Genomic DNA, 25,451 nt, shown 5'->3' on the forward strand with positions numbered 1-25,451 from the left:
TCAAATGTATAGGCAGAAGCCTCTTGGGTCAAGCAGGAAGTCCCACCTATACTTACGAAAATTTCAAGACTGTCCTACTAAGAGCCTTCCCTGTTGTAAGGGATCGTGCGAAATTAGAAACGGAACTTTTCAGTATATATCAACAAAGAATCGAAAACCTCTCGAGCTTTATTTTAAGAAAAATTCACGTTTTCAAACTCTTGTATGGAAACCGTCCGGATGCTGAAATAATTCAAGTGATTTTGCTGAGGTTACTGCCCCAAGTGCAAGACTTTATTGAATTAAGAAATCCGACTACACTGGAAAAGTTATTTGAGTTAGCAATCAAGTTTGAAAGTAGAAGAACGGCGGACGTCGAAAGAAGACGCCAATATCAACAGCGAAACCAATTTGGTAGGCCAAGACTACAGCAAACTCAAGCACACGGCTACGGAGGCAAAGCGAATCAGTGGGCAAGGAAACCCGAGCATTCAAAAACAGCTGGCGAACGTCGACAGTTCAATAGCAACCCAGGAAAAAAGTCTCAAGGCCAGTGGAAAAAGAAGGAAAGCACGGAAACGAAAAAGGATTTAAACTAAAACGGATTTCTGCTGACGAGAGGGTGCGGAAATCCGAAGGCCACGAAAACCCCTCTTCCTACAAGTTAAATACAGTAATGGTGAAAAATTTGACTCTTCCGAAGATTGAAGTTTAATTTACGGTAATCAATAGCGAATCTCCATCTTTTTGGATGCGTCAAAGGATAGTCATTATTTTTCTTATATAAAACCACCGGGCTAGCATAACTACTTGAGATGGGCGTTATGATCTTTTTACGTAGCATATCGGTAATATGCCATTCTATAATTTTTTCCTTATTCTTATCATACCGGTATGGTTTTTGATGAACTGGCTGAACTGTACTCAGGAGCTGGTTGACTTTGTATTTAATAACAAAGGTTATCATCACAAAGATATTTACTTTATTATACATTTATTAATCATTTTGTTGCTGTAGAGGAACGATCTGGCTCCAAAACATTTTAAATTCTCAATCACAAAGCTGTAAGATCTGTTACAGCAAGTACACAAAAGAAAAGAATACGCAATTCAAATTACGTAGGTCGATAGTATAACGCGCTAGCAGCGCCTCCTGTCGGCAACTCTTAATCACTACTGAACATACTCCCGACCTTGAAACCTTACGGGTTTCAAAATATTACAATTAGTATACACTGTTTTAAAGCACAATATAATAACAAACAATTGTAAGCAATAGCAATACAATGGTTAAATTTTAAAAGACACATTAAATCATAAATGCAATATAAACACTGGAAAGAAACACATTACAATATACAATACATAAATCTAATTACAATTCACAGGAAGAACACAAATGTCTCTCACATTTCTTTTTAACATTTTACCACCTGGTAATACCATGTTAATCACTCGAACTTTTTTATCTTTTCCAAAAATTATTTCTGCAATTCTACCTGTTAACCATTTTGTACTGGGCATATGCTCATCCTTGACTAACACAAGTGAACCCACCTTAACATTATCTTTAGCAAACATCCATTTACTACGTTGTTGAAGGTTATTTAAATAGTCTCTCTTCCATAACTTCCAAATTTGTTGACTATATTTCTTTATTTTTTGCCACTTTGATAGCCTATTTTCTGGTATCTCAACAAGTTGGGGTTCAGCTATTGATGTTAAAGGCCTCCCTATGAGAAAATATCCGGGGGACAAGGTTTCAAAATTATCAAACTCGGATGATAAGGGAGTAAGAGGTCTAGAATTTAATACGCTTTCAATTTCTAGAATCACAGTGAGAAATTCTTCAAGAAACAGATGAGCATTGCCAATAATTCGTTTCAAATGAAACTTAAAAGATTTCACCCCGGCTTCCCAAAGACCGCCAAAGTTTGGTGATTTAGGAGGGATAAACCTCCACTCAATGTTTTCACTTAGCAGGTATTTAGTCAGTGTTTCATCTGGGTGTTTAACCAATTTATGCAATTTTCTGAGCTCAATGCTTGCACCCACATAATTCTTTGCATTGTCACTGAATAATTTCGCACATTTACCCCTGCGACTAAAAAATCTTTTCAAACAAGCTATAAAGGCATCTGAAGTAAGATCAGAGACAAAATCTAAATGGATAGCTTTGGTGCTTAAGCATACAAATATGCACACATACACTTTGTTTAGTTTACCCTTACGCTGATTTTTAAATTTAATGTGGAATGGTCCACAAAAGTCAGTTCCAACATTACTAAATGGGTAAGAAGGTGTTACTCGTTCTTTGGGCAGATCACCCATTATTTGAGTCTCAAAAACAGGTTTGTTTTTAAAACAAGTTATACATTGAAAAACAATTTTACGACAAACATTTCTGCCATTTAAGACCCAAAATTTACGTCGAACATGATACAATAATGCATTTGAACCAACATGCAAATATTTTAAATGATAATATCTCACAATTATTAAAGTTAATGGATGCTTATCTGGCAGAACAATTGGATTTTTCTCATATGTACTGAGGTCAGAATGTTTCAGTCTGCCTCCAACCCTTAGAACATTGTCTTTATCTAAAAAACAGTTTAAAGATTTTACCTTGCTGTTGCTGGGCAGTGAGGCACCTCTCTCAAGATGTTTTATTTCATCTACAAACTCACCTTGTTGGATTGACCTAAATAAATAGATTTCCGCTCTTCTCAACTCGCTAAATGTAAGGTGACCTGTAAGCTTTTCATTTCTAACATTATTGATAAATCTAAATACATAGCACATAACATGAACAATAGTTAAATAATTATTACTCAAGGAAAGAATATCATCAACTATAGAACTATGATTTAAAACAGTAAAGGCAATAGGAGAATGATCATTAGAGTCATCAGTTTTCTTTAGTTCATCAGAAAAGTCATCTAATGAAATTAGAATGTCATTATTGTCTACCGGAACATCAGTCTTTTCTCTCAAAAATTGGGGTCCATGCCACCAAATATCACTGTTCAATAAAATGTCAGCACTGACTCCCCTGCTGAGGAGATCAGCTGGATTTTGCTTCCCAGGGCAGTGTGCCCAGGCACTGGTATCACTTAAACTTTGTATTTCGTTAACTCTATTGGCAACAAATGATTTCCATCGTTTCGTAGATCCTTTAATCCAATAGAGTTATTTTTGAATCCGTCCAAAAGAACACTAAGGAGGTCTTTTCCAAATCCACTGTTTTCTTGACTTTACTCGCTAGTCGGGCGGCAAGCAAAGCACCGAGTAATTCTAGTCTAGGTAGAGTGATTTTCTTTAGTGGCGTCACCCGACTCTTGCTAACCAATAAATTCACTTCGATATTACTATACTTCACAACTCTTGCATAAATAGCAGCACCATAAGCCTTTTGGCTAGCGTCGCAGAAGCAGTGTAGTTCTAAGATATCGGTTGACTCTTGTAAATTGAGCACATTTCTAGGAACTCGTAACTCTGAAAGATCAAGAACTTCGGAGCACCACTGAAGCCATATTTTTTGTAGATCTACAGGTATTGCTTCATCCCAAGAAATTTTCTTCACCCATAAGACTTGTAGAATGAACTTTGCACGAATAGTAAACGGCGAAAGCAACCCAAGCGGATCAAAAATCCTTCCAATTGTACGCAGTAGGAATCGTTTGGTATTTCGTTTTTAGACAGACTGTTCACTAGGCTCTGCTTTCCCAATATTAGACAATCTTCAGTAGGATTCCATGACAGTCCCAAAACTTTAATAGTGTTGACTTGTGGCTGTGTATCGAAACCTTCACGTGTCCAAAACTGCATCAATGTATTGTCATTCGTAGTCCATTTTCGTAGCACCATGCTAGCTTGGCTCATAATTGATGTAGCTTGAGTCGAGATCTCAAAAGCATCCGACACATTATCAGCTCCAGAAATAAAATCATCCACATACAAACAGCGGTCTAAGCATTCTGTTGTAGTCAGGAATTCTTCAGAGTGCTTTCTCAGGTGAGTTTTCAAAGTAGCAGTCAAAAGGAATGGACTGCTCATAACACCAAAAAGAACACGATTAAATCTGTAAACTTGAATTTTACCATTTTCTTCCCACGGAAAACGAACTGCATCTCTGTCCTTTTCGGCTAATAAAATTTGTAGGAAAGCTTTCTCTATGTCTGAAGTAAAGGCGACTTTGTTTAATCTGAAATTAACAAGAATGTCGTATATGTTCGAATTCAGGTTTGGCCCTGACCACAGGCAACCATTTAGACTTAAATGCTTAAAGTTATGACTGGAACTTGCATCAAATACTCTTCTCATTTTTGTAGTTGCACGTTCCTCTCTAAAAACTGGTTGATGTGGCAAATAGAACACAGGTTTATCAACAGGTTCCTTAGGACGTCTAACTTTCTCTATAATATTCTTATTTTCATAGTCTTTTAAAGTTTCAATATACTGCAAATGAAGATTTGGATCTTTTTGAAGTCTACGCATAAGTAAATTAAGTCTGTTTTTAGCAACTATGAAGTTATTATTGAGCTCTCCCCAATCTCTTTTCCATGGTAATTGAACCTCATACCGGTTATCTTTAAAACGAACAGTTTTTTCAAATGTTTCTAAAGATTGAGCTATCTCATTTTCACTGGGATCATCTTTAATTCCTATAGACTCAAGTTGCCAAAATTTTTTAATTTCATTTTCTATATCACTATAATTATTAATTAATCCACAGTGAACTGATCGCGTATTTTCAGTCTCTGAACCTAAAATGCTGCCAGTGGCTATAAAGCCAAAAACAGAATTTTGAAATCTTAGCTCTGAATTGGGCACTTCAACTTGACCGAATTTTAAGATCTGATAAAACACCTCCGCGCCTAATAATGCATCAATTTTTCCTCTTTTATAAAAGTTTGGATCAGCAAACTTAATGTTTTGAGGAAAATGTTCAGTCGGAACTTCTATATTATTTATTGGTATGGAGTCCGAGATTTTAGGCACGCACAAAAATTCTAAACTCATTTCAAAGTCAATACCGTTTGAAATAGAAGCACATATTTTAGAATTAATATTTATTCTCGTGTTATTTAATCCAGAAACCGCAACAGATATTTTTTCTCTTTTAATGCCTAACGAATTAGCACATTCAACCGTTAAGAATGACGTCATCGAACCTACATCACACAAAGCGCGAACTGATTTTAATTCACCGTAGCAATCTCTTATTAAAATATTCGCAGTAGAAAGTAAAACATTTTTCGTCTGACGCATTCCGTTTACAGCTGTGCCGGCGAAAATACTTTCTTTATTGGAAGAAAAGAAGAGTCATAAACAAATTTTTCAGCATTCGGATTGAGACTGACTGTCGTCTTCTCCCCCCCTACTTCCGGCTTTGAAATATGAGCACTTTCGTATTTATTTTGTTTTTCATTTTCGAAATGTAATAGCGTTGAATGCTTTCGTGAGCATTTTTGACACCGATAATTAGACGAACACGTTCGAACGGAATGGTTTTTCAAACAATTAAAACAAAGCTTATTTCTTTTCACGAATTCCCACCTGTCATTGACAGAAAGCTGTATAAATTCCGGACACTTATATAATGAATGGAATTCTTCATCACGGCACTTTATGCATTTCAAATTTATATTTTTTGTATTAGAAGTGGATATCATACTCGTAAGTTTTTTATGTGGAGAATTATTACTCTTTTTTACCTCCTTTATTTTACTATTTTGAAGCGTTCTCGCTTGGCTTTGTAAAAACGAAAGTAATTGTTCAATCGTACCAAATTCTTCCGAGTTTTTTAATTCCTTTTCCCACCAGTATCGAGTTGATTTATCAAACTTATCCACTATCAAATATACTATCATTATTTCAGATAAGTTTTCTACCTTGTAGTTTAAAATATTTAAAGTTCGAATACACTCGTTCGTTACATCAATTAAATTTAGAATAGAACTAGACGTCTCGCTAATACTCGGCTGATTCAAAAGCTTTTTTATTATAGCATTTAAAAGCTCACGTTTATTCGAATACCTATCTTCTAAAAGTTTCCAAGCTATATCGAAATTTGTATCCGAAATAGAAATAGACTGTATTACTCTCAGAGCTTCGTCCTTACAACTAGCTTTTAAATATTGCAATCTCATTGCATTACTCGAAATAGATTTGTTTTCTATTACACTAGCTTTAAACATATCTTTAAACATTATCCAATTCTCTATTTTACCATTGAATATTGGTACCGATAGCGTCGGTAACTTAACATCCGAAAACACATTTGAATTATTATTACTCGGCACAGGAGAAACAGAATGTTCAGAATTCATCTTATTTTTTACTACTGCTAATTTACGTTTAATCATCAATAGCAACTCATCAACAATATCATCTGTATCTTCTTTATCCTTAATAAAGTTATCCAATTCTTCGGGTTTACATGCTTCAAAAATTGAATAAAATACAGATTTAAGTTCGTTAGAAATTTAAGTTCGTTAGTTTTGGTTTCAAATAGCTGCAACGCAACTGAATCTGAAACATCTAATGACGAAACAACTTTATCTTTATGCCTCGTCAGTGAACTTTTTAACACTCTTTTTCTAGTTTTTAGAGCTTCCATATTTATTACAATTATACTCTTCAAATTTAATAGAGATTAAAATGGGAGAGCTCACCTTCGATTCTCGACGGACCACTTGAACTGTACTCAGGAGCTGGTTGACTTTGTATTTAATAACAAAGATTATCATCACAAAGATATTTACTTTATTATACATTTATTAATCATTTTGTTGCTGTAGAGGAACGATCTGGCTCCAAAACATTTTAAATTCTCAATCACAAAGCTGTAAGATCTGTTACAGCAAGTACACAAAAGAAAAGAATACGCAATTCAAATTACGTAGGTCGAGAGTATAACGCGCTAGCAGCGCCTCCTGTCGGCAACTCTTAATCACTACTGAACACTGGCATTGCATCTCCGGTGTCAATACTATGGTGAATAATATCCCAGCCACCGCACTCCTGTATACCGGTGCGCAGTGTTCCTGTGTGGCAGAAGATTTTTTTAGGAAGTATTTTCGGAAATACCGCATATATAATTCGGATAATACGACAGTGTTAGCGCCGCAAGGAGAACTATGTAAGTGCATAGGTAAAGTACCTCCGTATATCCGTATCAAGGACGAACAAGTAAAGGTGATGTTTTTTATAGTAAAGAATCTGCAAGCACATATAATTTTAGGAATAGATTTTCTTTCAGAAGCACAAGCTACGCTGGATTTTAATGAAGCGTCCCTTAAGCTGACAATGAAACCAGTTCGTACAGAAAACGCTGAACCGCCGATGTTAAAACTTGACCACCTCTCTAATGACAAGCAAGGAAGAATCCGACAAGTGGTAAGTGAATTTGCTTCGTTATTTAGTGATATTCCAGGATTTACTCAGGTTACTAACCATAGTATTGACACCGGAGATGCAATGCCAGTTCGTCAAAAACCATACCGGTATGATAAGAATAAGGAAAAAATTATAGAATGGCATATTACCGATATGCTACGTAAAAAGATCATAACGCCCGTCTCAAGTAGTTATGCTAGCCTGGTGGTTTTATGTAAGAAAAATAATGACTATCCTTTGACGCATCCAAAAAGATGGAGATTCGCTATTGATTACCGTAAATTAAACTCCATAACTAAATATCCGGTATATCCGTTACCGATCATAGAAGAAATTTTAAGGAACATAAAATCAACCAAATTTATGACAACTTTAGACTTAACAACTGGTTATTTTCAAATAGGGGTTAGGCCTGAGGACGTGCCTAAGACTGCTTTTATAACCAAGTCTGGCACTTATGCATTTTTGCGTATGCCGTTTGGCCTTTCAGGGGCCCCGGCAACATTTCAGCGATGCATGGACATTGTGTTAAGACCTGTTCTTGGAAAGTCCACATTTATCTATTTAGACGATATCATTATTACTAGTGATAATCTCGACCAACATGTACAGGATTTAAGACAGGTGTTTTCTTTATTAAATGAGGCCGGTCTAAAAGTTAATGTCGAAAAGTGCAAATTTGCAGCCCCTGAATTAAAATATTTAGGTTACAAAATATCTCAAAAAGGGATCGAGACAGATGAATCAAAAATAATCACTGTACAAAAGTATCCGACTCCAAACACGGCAAAGAAGCTCTCTTCTTTTCTAGGACTTTGTTCATATTATAGGTCCTTTATAAAAGATTTTGCGACTATCGCTGAGCCATTGTTAAAATTAAAAAGGAAAAAGGCAAGATTCTCGTGGACGGCCGAAGCCAATAGTGCTTTCGAAAAATTAAAACAAGCATTAACGCAAGCCCCTGTGTTGAAATTTCCTGAAAAGGATGAAAAGAATTTAGAAATTTCAATGGATGCTTCGGATTATGCAGTAGGAGCGGTACTTTCGCAAAATCAGCAGCCCGTGGCATTTTTTAGCCGAACTTTAAATCAAACACAAAGAAACTATTCCACGACCGAGAGAGAGGCACTTGCAGTTCTGTTAGCAGTGCAAAAGTTCCGAGTCTATTTTGGAAAGGCGCCGATAACAGTGTACTCTGATCATGCGGCGGTAACTAGATTGTACTCAGGGAAAAATTTATCCCCAAGGTTAATAAGATGGGCACTCAAGCTGCAAGAATATAATCTGGTAATCAAGCATACCCCCGGAAAGGAAAATATCGTAGCAGATGCCCTATCAAGAATTAAAATAGACGAACAAGGTAATACCGTAAAGGTGACAATGCTTACAGCATGTACAATAAATTCCCGAGAAACTGTAATAACCGAACTGGGTAAGGATCCTGAGTTTGGAAGTATTTATGAGTATTTAAAGGATCCTGAAAATTTTAGCCACCAAGATATTGTGGCGATAAGAAATAGGGCGGCCTATTACGAACTAATAGATGGTCTATTATTTTATACAAAAACTACGAATTCCAACAACGAATTTCGACCTGTTATCCCAGCTAGTCTTAGATTAAATATCCTGCAGGAGCTCCATGACAGCTCTTTAGCTTCTCATGCTGGTATTTGAAAAACTATCCAACGTGTACGCGAGGCAGTCTACTTTCCTGAACTGCAAAAGTTAACAAGGGCGTATGTCCAGTCCTGCCCAACATGTCAAGCAGTTAATTATATTAATTTCCGCCCGGCCGGGTTTCTAAATAGTATTAAATCCGAATTTCCAAATGAAATAATTGGCATCGATTTATTGGGCCCTTTCCCAAAAAGTCAGTTAAATAAAAGTCGCTATCTCCTTGTTATGGTTGATAATTTTAGTAAATGGACCGAAATTGTTCCCTTAAAATGAGCCTCCGCGAAATTAGTTACTGATTCTATTTTAAATAAATATATTTTAAAATACGGGGCGCCCCTAAAAGTTATATCGGATAATGGTCCTCAATTTGTAAGTAATATATTTGAAGACATGTGCCAAAAACTGGGCATACGTCATTTAAAAATGGTCCCGTATGGCCGCAATCAAATATAGCGGAACGGGTCAATAGAAATATAGTGAAAATTATCCGTAGTTATGTTAAAAACTTTCATAAAAGCTGGGATAACTATGTCAATGAATTTGCTTTCGCCCTTAGGACCGCAAAACATGATACAACGGGCAAAACTCCTGCTGAGTTATTTCTAGGCAGAAAGATTATAACACCGTTAGATAAATTATTTTATGAGATTTATTAAATACAAAGAGACCCAGAATTTAAAATGGGTGATATAGAAAAACTAATTAAGGAAGCAAAGAAGAATACGGAAGTAGCACAAAGAAAACAGAAGCTCTATTATGATTTGAAATGACGGGGAGTAACTTATAAAGTAGGGGATGAAGTTTTAAAAATTAAGCATTCACTTTCTTCAGCACCAGAAGATAAAACTGCCAAATTTTTTCCACGATTTGAAGGACCATATGTTATAGAAAAAATAACTCACGCTGTAGTAGTGTTAAAAGCCAGAAATGGTGAAACCTGTTCCGCAAACATTGATCAAATCAAGCCCTACTTCGATCGTAATAAATGCAAATATTTTCAGATCTTTTGCAGGATCCGGCACGGCAGACACCGCAGGCACAAGCTCCAGAGGTGGAAAAACGACAAGTACAAGGGCAAGCCAATAAGAGGCAGGAGCAAGTGAAAAGAAAATTGCCCCGCGGAAAAATTGAAGGTAGCAAGAAAAAGAAGCCGTTCCACCGTCCAGAAAAGAGAGTTCACGAACACCCCCAGAATGAAGAAGAGAGAAGGACGACGTATGTGAAGAGAACCAGGAGAAATGACGGCAACTATAACCCGGCTCTAAAACGGAAGATCTACTCATCCGACAGGACTCTCCGCAGTAAATGTAGCCGAACTGCGGAAGGGCCATCAGCGGCGGAGGAAAAGTTACAAGGAAAATTTGAACAGCCAGCAACGAGGTTCAAGCAGGAACACGACAGAAGTTTCCCGGTTCCGCCAAGACCAGCTGCCATCAAACGGCCAAGACCACAAGCAGAGGAGAAAAAGAAGATATTCAAGGGTGACCGAACTGGTGAAAAAAGGAAGCTTCCAGAGGAAGGCACTGAAGGGCGAGCCCGTACAAGAAGGAGGATAAATCACACAACTATCTACAATACCTTTAAAGACTGGGCCCAGAAAAGGATGTCCGAATATCACAAAGATAAGTAAAATTTTATGTTACTTTGCAAACTTAAGTTAATCTTTCATTCTTACTGCAAGTGGCAGATTTCAAGAAGTTTTACCTCATGCGAGGTCTACCTTTATCGCCAAAAGGGCGAGAAATCAGTTGTTACCGATTTTGATATTATGTTTTTCAATTACTCGCGCGTAAAACTAAAGTTGATGTATAATAGCATTGTGTAAAGACTTAAATATTGTAAAAAGTTATTGTATAAATTTTATTTAAAACATTCTAGCAAGAAAGAAGTTTAGTCTGAAAGACTTTTTGAAATGTAGTATTTCAATGTAGAAAGAATTGGCACTTGCTTTGAAAAGAATAGAAGTTAACAATGTACTACTAATGTATGTTTTCAAATGTGTAAAATTAACGGCATGTTGATATGTTCTTATATACAACGTGAACTGTTATTTTAAATGTTAAGAAATACCGTGATATGGTAAAAGTGAATGTTAAATTTTTTTATTCATGTGACTGTAAAATGACTAAAGCATGGCGAATATGTGTTAAAGGTTGAATGATGTAGTTAGGCTCTCTGACGCTACACTTCAGAGTTAGCCACTTTTAGAATAGTACCTCAGGGTTTAGAGTTGAATTAGGGTGTGTTAAGAGGTCTTGTTATGTTGAATTTTAACACGTTAGTGTTTTGATTGTAGGAGGAAGTGTGGAACATGTAGACAGAAACACATTCGTGTTTGGTGTTCTTTTACAACACATGTCAGAGAGCACGGGGAGAGATAATTAAAATAGTCATGAATGAAATAAGAATGTTAAGAGAAGTATAATTATATATGTTACTTGCCATTTCATTGTGTAACATTTCATTAAACTAGTTTTCCTTCCAGATCTCTGGAAGGTACCAGAATTGAATAAAAGCTCCTGTTTAGATGCAGTACAGATGAAAAAAAAGTGTGTATCCTGGGAGCTGCTATTGTAAAAAACGAATTTCTTTCTTTTAAATTTCTAGTTTCTAGCGAAAAATATTTGTAAAAGATTGGCCTCGCGTTAGATTCTAGAGCTAAAAGTTTTCAACAAGGTTGTTTTAGACCTCAGTTTCAAACTAATTAACTCTGGCGGGAAGTATGTAAGGATCTTAAGTTTTACTAACATTTATTTTATTTTAAATCTTTACTATCACTTCTTATTTTCTACTTCCAGCCAGAATTATAAGCGTTAAGGTTTTTATGCAAAGTTTGTCTGGCGAACGCCAAGTATTTAAGTTGTGGCTTTTTGCCAAACGAGAGAGAGGAAGCAGTGAGTCGAAGCAGGCCGCTTATCTTAGAAGTTACGCAGTTGCTGTTTGCCTTCCAGGCCAGAGGTTTTAATACTCTTGATAAATTTAAACGTATTGTAGTGTTCACAGTTCTCTGTACTACATACGCTTCCTGTTATTATAAGGCCAATCTTCCACGTTTATTATTCTAAAGTTAAATTAGAGTTTAGTTTTATTTATATACTTTTACGTTTTGAACCCAAGTAGCGGGTCGGTGTATTCCGAAGTACGGAAGTCATTGTAAATAGAGAAAAATAAAGGGTTTTGTATACCCTTTTTGTGTATCCTGTTTACTTCCCACAGTTTTGAACATAGCTTTAGTAAGCTCTCTGTTCCGAGTCAGGTCCTTGCATGTTCCCGAAGAAGGTAAGAAGGAACATTGAACCTGATAACATATTTTATACCTTGTTCTATATTTGATTCCATTTATATATACCTATACATAGATATATATAATTTAAGGATTCCATTTAAGGATTATAGTAGTAGTTAATACTACTACATATAAAACACAAAAGTGCACCAATAATGTATTTTTCAGTATTATTTAACTTCATTCTTAAGAATTTTCTGCAGTTTAGTTTGCGTTATTTTATTCATAAGTCTCAAATAAAAACAATTATTGTTTATATGTCATTAGAAAATTAACCAAAAAGCAGCGACCACAATGTAATTGAGAAACAATCCTTAGCCATGAAAAGGTTGAAAGCCATTCGGTTATGACTATTATTTCACATACTCAGCTACTTCGCATACATGGAACATAGCATTCGAAATGAAAAACTCAATATTTACTACAAATTCATTCATGTAACAAATATCTGTCTTTCTACACCTATGGCTTTAAAAAAAGATGTTATTTATCTTACAGTTTTAATACATTTTCATTGTACAAAATTGCATTCATTCGAAGAATTCAATTTGTGTTTTCCTCTGTATAAAACTGAATGTAGAGAAGTTAGATGTTTAAACGACCCCCACATTTTCTCAAGACCACAAGCAAGATTATCCCCTCCTGTTCAGCCCCCCTGTGAAAAAAGGGGTTCTAAATTTACGGCCTGACCGCATATGAGGTGATTCCTTACTAAACGTAGTATTTCATCTCTATGTATTCCACCTTTGATATGATTTAAATCAAATTCCTCTTCATTATAATTCGCTTGCAATAGCGAAGAAAGTAACAGAGGTTATTGAAAACGAAAAAATTTCGATTGACAAATTAGTCGGTATTCTCCACATAGCAATTATAGGACTTGAACAGCGGAACCCTGTAAATGAACAAGAAATTATGTCTGTTTATAGAATTAAAGAGAATGTATTATCACATAAAAAACGAAGCAACTTAAACAACTTACATTGAAAGAAATGTTTAATAAAGTAAACAAATAAATATTAAGCTTTTTTTTTGTAAATTTTGATACCCTTTAGATCATAATTGTTCTTTATTTCATAAATTATGGTTTCATATTTTTAATTTTATAATTTCTGCATGCCATCTTACTAGGTTTAAACTTATGATCTATAATCCAGAAAAATCGATAATCCGGAATCGCCGAAGTCCCGACGAGTTCGGATTAACGACTTTTGACTGTATACATGTTTGTTTTGAATGATATCAGTTTTCAGATCATAATGGATGTATGAGTTGGGAATCAATTAAGGTGCAATGATGATTTCGGAGACCTTTGTTTTGAAGTACTTGAAATAGTTTCAAGCTTGTCTCAGCAATGTGTTTCCAAATGAGACATAAAAGAGAGCTGAGCATGAAACTGAGTGGTAAGGAATGAGTTTGTTTATTATTGCTAGACTACAGTGCTTTCCAAAGATCAGCTTCATAGTCTGTAGAGTAATAATTTCTTGAACAATAGATCTGAGTGCAAAGTAAGTTTGTTGTCCAAGATAACTCCAAAACATCTGTTTTCTTTGACACAATAGATATCATTGTCAAAAAGAATCGGGAGGAAGGAGCGAAAGTGGTACATTTTTTACAATACTTTGATCCTGTCTGTGTTAACTGCTATTAGCCAGCTCTCAAGTTGGATAAGGTAGATTTATATTTCAAATCCAACGATATCTTTGAGGCTTGTAAAAGAATTACTGTTATCATCTGCAAACAGTGTCAAGATGATGTGAGGATCATTGGGGATGTTGTACGTGTATACATTACATAAGAAAAGAGAGAAAACTGAGCCTTGGGGGTCACTTACAGTGATATTTCTAGCTGTAGATATTACTTTTCCAACTTTGAGGGCAGAGGTTCTATTTCAACACCTTTTAAAATATGCCTTCTAATCAGGCAAAGTATAATTAACTTATTAAAGGAAAATTATCACATTTAGAATTCTTCACTGCATCAGTAATTTACAATTCAAATTAACAGTTAAACATTAAAATTATTATTCATACTCAAGAGCTTACCAGCAAAAATCTTTCGGACCATAAATAGTTTTCATTAAACAATAATTTATAAAATCTATTTCACTGTATAATAAAATAATAATAACACAGAAGTCCAAAAGAATTAATAACTCATAGGTGAAGTGCCTATCTAATGAAGGCCTACCTCACCTCCAGTTATGCTCTTCTTTTTTGAATAACCCAACAAGACATAAACATGAGTTACTGATGGAAGTGCAGTTGAAAAATCACATTCACTAATTCAGAAGTCAAACAACAAAAATCAGCATTATACCTACAAAATTTTCACAGGACTAGTTTCGATGGTTTTACCGAACCATCATCTTCAGCTGCAAAACCGCAAATGAACAAGATAGGAAATAATGATTAGATAAGATAAGAAAGCATGGACAAGAATAAGCAAGTGGCGCCATCTGTTGGCGAAACCAGAACTAAAACATAATTTCTCTAAAAGCCGAAGGCAAATTTGGATTGGAATTAGGATCGTTAACTAGAACAGAAAGATTTTTATGAATGTGAAATGCCTCTAGAAAATCCAGTTCTCCAATGGAAGATGTTTTTTGAATAATTTTGGCAGCAGAAAGTGTCCAAAGTTGAACATGAACTCTATAAGCTTCATCTGGAACTCGCTAAATCATATCCAAAATTCACTGGCCTTGAGCAAAAGTCTTGGTCTAGAACGGAGAATGCAGTTAACCGTCATAAAAACACCCTTACAGTTAAATTCGAAAAACTTCTTTTACAGTCTTCCAGTTCAAGTAGTTCAAAAAATCTTCCCATGGCAAACATCAAGCCAATAGTTAATATTTCTAATGTTAGTCTTTCAGAAGAACAAGAGAGAATTCTAAAATATAATTTTAACTTCTCACAAACCTGTAAACCCTCGATTCCAAAGATTTTGGCTCCTATCGAAAAAGCTTTCAAGTTCAGTAAAGTTTCAGATTCACAGAAAGAAATGATTAGGCATCTTATCGCTCATAATGTGAAATTCAATAATAAACCTTTGAGACCAAATCTAACTGCGAGAGAAAGAGCTACAATGCGCGAAATTCATTCTAACCCGGATATTATCATTTCAAAGGCCGACAAAGGTGGCCAGATAGTCGTCATGGATAAGAACACTTACATCGATGGTGTCACTAAACTCTTAAACGAAGGACCATATAATCCGATCCCTAAAGATCCTTCACCTTCGGACTTATCCAAAATAAAAACTGCGATCAAATCTTCGCAAATCATTTCAAACAACTTAAAACATTCGCTTATCCCATCTGTTGCGAATTGTGCCAGATTATATGCTCTTCCCAAAATTCATAAAAGTGGTATTCCTTTCTGCCCTATTGTATCAAATTTAGGTACTGCCTCGTATCCTTTAGCTAAATATTTAGTTTCTAGATTTTCCACTCTATTAGACAATAACATTTACACCATAAAAATTTCAATAGAGTTTGTAAAAAAGGTTAAAAACATTTCTCCTATTAATTTACTCATGGTTTCTTTTGATGTAAAATCATTATTCACCAATGTCCCAGTGGAGGGTGCATTAAGATGTCTAGAAACCAGACTTCGCGAATTTCATTTCTCTTGCATCGAAATTGATGAGCTAATTTCTCTCACTCAACTCTGTTTGAAACAAACACATTTTGTTTTCCAAAATAAATATTACAAGCAAACTGAGGGATTAGCCATGGGAAGTCCCCTCAGTCCCATCCTGGCTGATATCTACATGCATTATTATGAATCAAAATTGTTTGAAACTTTAAACTTCCCGGCATGGTTCTGCTACGTAGACGATACTTTTACCCTGTTTGAAGGTAATAAAGATGATTTAAATAAAGTTCTTTCAACAATGAATTCTATTGATCCTGCTATTCAGTTCACTTTTGAACTTGAGACTTGCAATTCTCTTCCGTTTCTCGACATTCTGGTCACACGTAACACATCCAACTTCAGTACTACAGTTTACCGTAAACCTTCATCGGTTTGCCTTCCACCACACTTTAAATCATGTCATCCGACTAAACAAAAGTTAGCTTCATTTTATTCCTATGTTTTCCGTGCTCTTCAAGTTTGCTCCTCCAAACTAGCCCTTGATGAAGAACTAAATTATTTAAAAGCAATAGCTATTGACAGGGGCTTTTCACCCAACATTATTAATCAAGCAGTTAAAAAATTCTCATCTCAACACACTAAAAGCCACACTCTTATTTTAGGAGATTATAAAAATTCTGTTGTCATTCCCTTCTTTCCATCAATTAGCTATAAAGTTGCACATATTTTGCAGAAATTTAACTTTCGGGTTGTTTTTTCTCCCATCAATAAAATTCCAACTTCTATACTCAAGGACCCCATTCCGGATATGAATTCCTGGGGTATTTATAGGATTCCTTGCCAGTGTGGTTTAATTTACATTGGCCAAACTAAGAGATCCTTAAAATTTCACGTCAAAGAACATGAGGCATATGTTAGAAAAAAGGAAACACAGAGGTCTTCTGTTGCTCAACATTGTTGGTCCGAAAATCACACTTTCAATTTTTCTGCTGCCAAAATTATTCAAAAAACATCTTCCATTGGAGAACTGGATTTTCTAGAGGCATTTCACATTCATAAAAATCTTTCTGTTCTAGTTAATGATCCTAATTCCAATCCAAATTTGCCTTCGGCTTTTAGAGAAATTATGTTTTAGTTCTGGTTTCGCCAACAGATGGCGCCACTTGCTTATTCTTGTCCAGGCTTTCTTATCTTATCTAATCATTATTTCCTATCTTGTTCATTTGCGGTTTTGCAGCTGAAGATGATGGTTCGGTAAAACCATCGAAACTAGTCCTGTGAAAATTTTGTAGGTATAACGCTGATTTTTGTTTTTTGACTTCTGAATTAGTATTTATTCGGCGTGTTATTGTGTCTTAATCACATTCACTAAGGTTACAGATCTTTCATCCTCACAAGATTTGGTTACCTAGGATATGAACTGAGTATTAGGATACTCTTCTTTGGAGTCAATGAGAACCAAGTGAACCAACCAGGTGCATGGCATAATGGAAGAACATAGTCGTTATACCATACACCTGAGCTCAAAAGTGAGTGCTTAGTATCCCAGTTGCCAAGAATGACTATGAAGAGTATCCGGCAAACAAGACTCTCCCTCACTCCTGCATTATTTCTTTTAACCAGTGAAGTCCAGACTATCTGCAGCCAAAGTTGTATTTTTTGCCCGAGAAGGAGCTTCATGAGGTGGCCATATCAGTCAAGGGATGGCTAAGGATGAAAGCAGCCTTTGTACTAGCTCCTATTTAGTATAGGAAAACAGAGGTTCAAAACCTGCTGGCAATAGAAAGGGCCCACGATCAGCTCCCAATTCTTTTTCTTTTACACAACAAGTTTGGCCAAATCTGCTCTCTCCATCTATGCAACTTCTCAGAAAAAGACAGTTTCTTCACTCCCCCAGTAAAATTTTTGACTGCTGAAGAAAAATTAAAATTCTTTGCCAGTATCTTAATTCTGAATCCTACCTTTCAACAACTGAAGCCATGGTCATAAATGACTAACACCCCACAACAGAGCATTGATTCCTATGAGAAATGAATTCGAATCTGCTGTTATCTTTTGAAATAAAAGTTTAATTCAATAAAGGCAGTGTAAAGTTTCATCCAGTCTACAGCCAGAAAATCATTTTACAAAAAGGGAATTAACTGACTATTCCCTTTCTTTTTTTTATTTAATTATGCAGTTAATATTTATAACTTCAGATTTAAAGGCTGAAAAAGAAAAGCAATAAGGATACATTTAAAAATTAAAATATTCACACTTTTTTCATTATTTGAATCTTTTAATTTTAACCTAAAAATCTGTTAAACATTTTAACTAAAACCTTATGACTAGTTTTATATATGTTCTATACAAGCATTCATTAAAAAATACACAACCACTGCAATTTTGGTGGACGATCATCATCCCGTGATGACCCTGACTACTACACAATACTCTGGGAAGGATTCAGTATTTCATATTTAACCCGCAGGAAGGCGCGTGGGGTGTATCATACCCTAACCCTACATAAAAGTGGAATATTCCTAACTTGTGAAACTGAAATTCTGTGCTGCTTTCAGTAGCTGAGTTTCTAGTTGTGGTTGACTTTCAGAACCGCTTTTTCTTTGCCTGTGTGTTTCAGAAAAATATTTATAGGTATTTTGTTAGAACTGGGGTATGACACACCCCACGTGCCTGTCCGTGTGTTTTTCTGACTGAATATTTAGTTCAAAAATTTATTTCTAGAGTGTAACAGTAAATATTTCTACTCGCAAGTGATTTTAAAGTACATGACATTAAATTCTTAAAAATTTCTAACTGCATTATGGTAAAAAGAAGTAGTCCCTATGAACTGGAGATGCAATGCATGCGAGATTTAGAAATATTTGAAAGCGATGAAGATTGCATTTCGGAAACTGAAGATGAAACTAAGAATATTTTCTACAATGTTTTGGTTTCAAAAAAGAAAAAACATTAATTCCTGATGTTCCTAAAAAAGGAAAAACTGTTCTTATGCTTTATATAATGATCATTATAACATTATATAACGATCATACTATAGATGATACTATTGGAGAAAATAAAACGTTAGGAATTATATGTTTTAATAATATGACTAAAGGAGCAGTGGATAAGGGGGATGAAATGTCAGTCAATTATTCAATTGCCAGAATAACGAGAAGGTGGCCAATGGTAATTTTCTTTCCTGCACTGAATGTTGCTGTAATAAATGCTTGAATTATATTACATTGAACTGCTAATCCACCAACAAGAAACATGTCTGTTTTTGAAGGACTTAGCATTACAATTAATGAAAAAAAAGTATTGAACAAAGATCAGAGATTAATACTTTTCCAAGAAATTGACGTACTGCATGCAAAACAAAAGCAGAAGTTTCGATGAAGAATTAAAACGAATACATGAAATTAGAAACAACTAAGTATGAAAGATGTGTTAAATTTTTTGCCCTCGTGCCAAGGACAGAAGAACGTGAATGCAATGTTTAAAATGTGAAAACATTCTGTGCTAAGAACACATGAATGTATTTTGTTCAAAGTGGAAAGAAATAAAAAAAGCATGGTGTATTAGAGATGCAATGAAACTTAGAGGCATGATGTTTATTATTTTCATTTATCTTAATTTTAACTCTAAGATTATTTCAGAAATTAATTTTTTGAAACCCAATTATTATTCACTTATTTATAATACATGAGAACACACACACACACACACACACACACAAAAGTTTTAAAACTAAATAATACTATTTTTATTGTATTTTAAATATTGGGGTATGTGATACCCCACGCGCCCGTTCTAGTAACTTTTCTTGGTGCGCCTTCTGCCGGGTTAATATTTATCTGTGTTAATTCTTGAAATAACCCTACATTCTCTACATTTGCTTCAACTTAAAAAAGAATATCGAAAATTTACTATTAATGCATTGCATTAAAGTACAACCACATTTCAGCTTAAAAATAAAAGAATACATCATTAAACCAATAATATGTATGTATCAACATCTACTCGAGAAAAATTAAAAAAAGCAATGTGTTTGAAATCATAACTATTGTAATTAATTATTCTAAACTGTTACTTGACAGTCACATCAAAATAATTTTTAATGTGGTTTCATGACTTTAGAAAGTTATAGTGGCTCCACATTAAAATGCATTAGCATACTGCATACTGACATTTGTATTTTTTTTTTAAATATTTTATACAGATAGATTCTACCACATACTTATGAAGTTTAGTCTAAATGTGATAAACATAATTTGTACAAAGCAATCTATGTATACTGTATGATTTATAATAAAAAACAAATTTGGATGTACAGCTAAATTTGACATAATTAATGACATAAAAATTACATTAAAATTAATTTGCTTTTTATAAGAGACCTAATTTTTAATACCGTATGATTGAGATAGTTTTCTTTTACTCACTTTACAACTACTTTAAAGAGAACTTTAACACTTATACACCATAAAAAGGATACTCTCTGATTATTCACAACATCCTGAAAAGTATTCACCAGGCAACCTGCTATGTAGCTAAAACAGCCAACCCACGACTTCATCAAAATGTATTTATGTAGCAACTCGGTAATGCCTGAGTGTGCAGTAGACAAGCCAGCCTTATTAGTGTTTGTTTTTGTTTCATTGATCCCAGGCATTAATGTTTGTTCTTGTTGCACTGATTACATTTTTTTTTTCCCTCATAAGGAACTGTAACCGGACTCTGGAGTTTGCTGGCTGATGAAAAAGGAAGTGTTGCATTGCTTCAAAAATATGGCTTTTGATCTAACATATTCCATGAAGGTGTATTTCATAAATGATTGAATTATATGCATCAAAATTTGTGCAATTATCCAATTTTTTTTTTTTTTTTGAACAAAAACAGATTGCTGCATACATGGAAAAGCAATAGCATGTGCAATGCCAAATTTGTACAACTCTCTAATTTTAGCCAATTGCTGTGTACCGGGAGCAATTGATAGTATGAAGTCCCAAGCTATGTTGATGACAAATTTTCGCAATTCTCCGATGTTCTCAAGTTAAAACAGATCATTATGTACATGCGGAAAACAATGTAAAAATAAAGGTTGGTGTTTTATTATGGATGTTTCTTGCATTTTTAGTTTTGTTAATTGGTTGCTGTTTATGTAATTATTAGTGTTACTCTTTTGCATCTTAGCTTGTCAAAAAATCAGTTGCCAATGGTTAGCGATTTTTCTAGAAGGAGGTATAGGCAATCAGAAAGTACCTAAAGAGTTAAAATTTCTAATTATTCAAAAATTTATTTAATTTTTACAACAATGCAGTTAACTACTGCTACTGCTTAGCTATTACAGCCTATAATTTTTTATGTTTGTATGTAAAAATTATAGGCTCATATTTTAAATGGAACATTTTCTACAACCAGTTGTCTCAAACTGGCACCCCCCAAAGCAATTTAACGTGGCCTGCAAATGCATTTCTTATAAAATAAATAGCATTATTATGACAAGAATTTAAAGAAAGGTTTAAGATTACAATGATAATTAAATATGAATGCAAGTAATGCTCCAGGAGTTCTATAAATGGATTTAATTAATTTACACTGAAAACTAAAACTACACTAAAACTTGATCAATGATTTAAAGATACGTATTTGATTAACCCTTTTTCATTACTTGTGAAAAAATAAATACCCTCAGTTCCGAATTTTTGCAATAAGAATAATTGCTTTATTTGAGAATGCATGTATAAGACAATAGTTTTTTTTGGCACCTAAAAGTTAATACATCTTTAAAAAGAAAAGAAAAGGGGGAAAAAAAAAAGAACCAGGCTAGTCAATAAGCATCTATAAATTTGATAAAGATAGCTTCTAGTAATTTTTCTCCTAAGTTACAAACATTAACAAAATGAAAATGCCATGAGATGTTGTAGATAAAAGCTACAGGGGAAAAAAAAAAAAATAATAATAATAATAATAAAGAAGTTTACTATTGTTTGCAGACAAAATATATACATTTTCAAGTTACAAAAATATATGTACATGACAAAGAAAAATTTAATAAATAATACAAATGTAATAGACTGTCATTATTTATACTCAAGTTTTAGTAATTTGTTTATTTTTAATTTAAGCAAGTTGTTTAATGATTATGTAGTGATCTCAAGAGCCTATCAAAGCAAATTTGAAAGAGTCAGAATTCTTGAACCCAGTGCACAGGAGCTCATTTGTGCTAATGGTAGAAAATTCAACTTGTATAAAACAGACTGTGGATCGAATCCCAAGGTCATTACTACCTTCAAATTCATGCAAAATTTGTGCTCTACCACACTTTTCATTAGTGCGAACAGATGGTAACACGAGCAAGCAATTAGAATTAAATCTTTCATGCCATGCAATCACTAAAATGGCAACCTGGTGAACTACACACACTTTCCCACAGAGAACAAATGATGAACTACATCACATGTGACCAAGGCAATCTTTTACACATGCTGCACCTCAAAACTTAACCCCAACACATGTGCCAACAAACAAGGGTCTCTCAAACATGCATCCACGGATCCAAATGAGTACGTCCACAAACCACAGCTATAGCCCATTAATACAGTGATCAATTTCACCAATGAACTGGGCTCACAACTCACCCATATTCACAATGACCAATCATAGCTTCTCTCAGAAATGATTGGGAGGAGAGTGTGTATTGATCTTGAGAGCCACTCAAAGCTTACAAATTTGAAAGAGTCGGAATTCTTGAACCTAGTGTACAAGAGCTCTTTTGTGTTAGCAGTAAAGAATTCGGCTTGTATGAAACAGACCCAGAATCAAATGTCAGGATCATTATCATCTTCAAGGGCATGCAAAACTCGTGTGCTGCGGCATTTCTCATTGGTGCTAATAGATAGTGACATGAAGAAATTACACTACTGGCTATTAAAATTGCAACACCAGGAAAGAATGATCTGATGAATGTCAAAATCACATGAAAATAAGAAGAGGTTAGGATATGCAAATGATTAGTATTTCAGCACATTTAGAGGAAAAGTATATTTAAGGGTACCCCTTGGCGAAACTTGGTGATACATGAATACCAAGTTTGTGCAATTGTTTAATGGCCAGCAGTATACATACCAAGGAGCACACCACCATATGATTGCTACAGTCAACTCTGCACATTAGAACTATTTGAAATAAATGTTGGTCTGATATATATATATATATATATATAAATTTAATATTTAGCTATTGATACAATCAAATTACAAGGTGTAACCAACAAATATTTCTTGCACATCCCACCCTTTAGATTTCAGGCAGAAAATAAATATAAACTGGAATTTTTTCATTTACATCAATATTGTTAATGTTTATGTACATTTTGATGATAATTTAGTAAATAAAATTTTAAATTTAGTTTAAAAAATTTGTTTTGTAAAAAATTTTTCCTTTTGTTTAAAGCAAATATTCAACCCATCAGCTATTTTGAGACCATGCATTTGGTCCATTTGCAATTTGAGTTTAAGATCACAGCTCTACAGGATATATCTATATAAAAAAATTTCTGCATAAATAAATCAGATTACTATGCATAAATTCAAAAACAAATCCATATTAGAGCAAAAATGGAGGGAGGTCGAAGTATTAAGTTAACAGAAAATTAGTTTGGCAAGTAATTTAAAGAAAAAAAAAAAAAAAAAAAGAGATTTGTCTATATAATCTGTCAGACATTTGAAGACACCTTTTTTTTTGGATAAATTAACTGTTTTATTAATTGTCACACTACTTTATTAGATTTTTATGACCATCATTTGTGTCTCATAAAACCAAATATAAATAGAGTTTTTATATTTAAATATAGATTTTTTTTTGCATCAGATATTTTAAAAAGATTATTATTTTCTAGGCAAAACTCATATGTTTATAATATACAGTTTTTGTAATTATAAAGTATTTTACCTGTATGAGGAGAACATGACACTTTTCCACAAATATCTTCCATAATTTCTTCATTTTTAATTGTAGATTTCATTATGTCATCACTTTCGACCATGTTTTCATTTACCTCAGAGCCTAATCTGAAATTTAGCTGCAAGATACTTTTATTATCTAATCTGTCTGAGGAGAAGCAGATATCATTTTCTAGTGGGTGTGCATGTAAATCTAAATGCTTACAATAATCATCCTTGCAGATTTCTGACTTGCTATCATACATTCCATACTTTGCTTCACTGAAGAAACAGTTGAGGGTAACAATGTATAGTTTTCGAATCAAACTAATAGCTTCAGTTTGGTCCTCTTTTGAGAGGTTTTTGAATGCATCAAACAGTTCATTCAACTAAAGGGAAATAAGTTATGAAATTAGTACAATTTAAAAGATAGCAAACATACATATTATATATAAAATGTTCAACAGATATATACAAAATTGATTAAACATATAAGCTTAACATTTTATTTTACATTTATTATCAAAGATATTCACATATAATGATCCTTTTTCAGTCTTGGTAGTATAAATACTATATCTACTAATATCTTTTAACTTTTAAAAGTTATCTTGCAATTTCATACATACTCGATATCCTCCCTATACTTTATTACTCCGAGTACATTTGTGTATTATAGCATGTGTGAGAAATATCTATATCCTTGTCATAAATTTGCATATTAGCATCTTGATCAGTAAAGATTAGAGGTGCTGTGGCATATTGTTGTGCCTGGGTTCTAATATTGGAGAAGGCACGGCTAATCTTTTGAATATGTTAACAGGTAGTTTGGCGACATTTTGGTAAGGCGATAAAGGTTACTAGCTAGGACTTTAGCAGTGTACATGGATTAAAGTCAAGAGTGTGCGCAATGCCATTTTTGTGCAATTCTGGGATGTTTTTTTAAGTGAAAATAGGTCGACGTGTACATGGATGATACCGTGTATGTGCAATTCTTAAAAACGCGGCAAGCAGTGGGCGATTCTGCACTTTCTCCCAATTTCGCACCTAATCTTCGTCATGATTAAGCACTTTTGTTCCACAAAAGTTATAGCATACACGTAATTCGGCTAGCAGATTGTTGGAAAAAATGTTGAGTAAAGGATACTGAACTAGTTTTAATGTGATTTTGAAGTAAAAAATATATTCTAAATTTAATGTTTTTTAGCTAATTTCATCTTGTAACGGTAAATCTTCAGATTATGGTAACTTGGCAATTTTTTGGTGAAAATTTGGCGACCTGCGAAGTTTTTTTTGGACGCCATTTTGTTTTTATGAAGTAAAAGCATGTTTTTTTTTATTTTTTTTTTACTCAACATTTTTTCCAACAATCTGCTAGCTGAATTATGCTTATGCTGGAACTTTTATGCAAAAAAAGTACTTAATCATGATGAAGATTAGGTGCGAAATTGTTTCTAAGTCCTTATTAGCTAAGATCACGATCGGAATTTTCCGGTAAGTCCATTTTCACCAGATTTCTTGCACCACCATTCAAACTTATCTGTAATATCCTTCCTTTCACACAATTTCATTTCATTCCCA

General features: G+C 34.1%; 1 protein-coding gene across 1 annotated transcript in view; it reads right to left on the minus strand.

Moving 5' to 3' along the window:
- The window catches only part of LOC118185918 (uncharacterized), a 39,238-nt gene that overhangs the window by 12,452 nt on the left and 1,335 nt on the right, over positions 1-25,451 (minus strand). The window contains exon 2 of the mRNA XM_085810769.1: positions 23,881-24,259. Coding sequence (XP_085666895.1) covers positions 23,881-24,259 — 379 coding nt within the window. The remainder of the gene's footprint in view (positions 1-23,880; positions 24,260-25,451) is intronic.

The sequence above is a fragment of the Stegodyphus dumicola genome, chromosome 2 (genome assembly GCF_044657685.1).
Source record: "Stegodyphus dumicola isolate Sdum_Otavi_A_Nest chromosome 2, ASM4465768v1".
Taxonomy (NCBI): Eukaryota; Metazoa; Arthropoda; class Arachnida; order Araneae; family Eresidae; genus Stegodyphus; species Stegodyphus dumicola.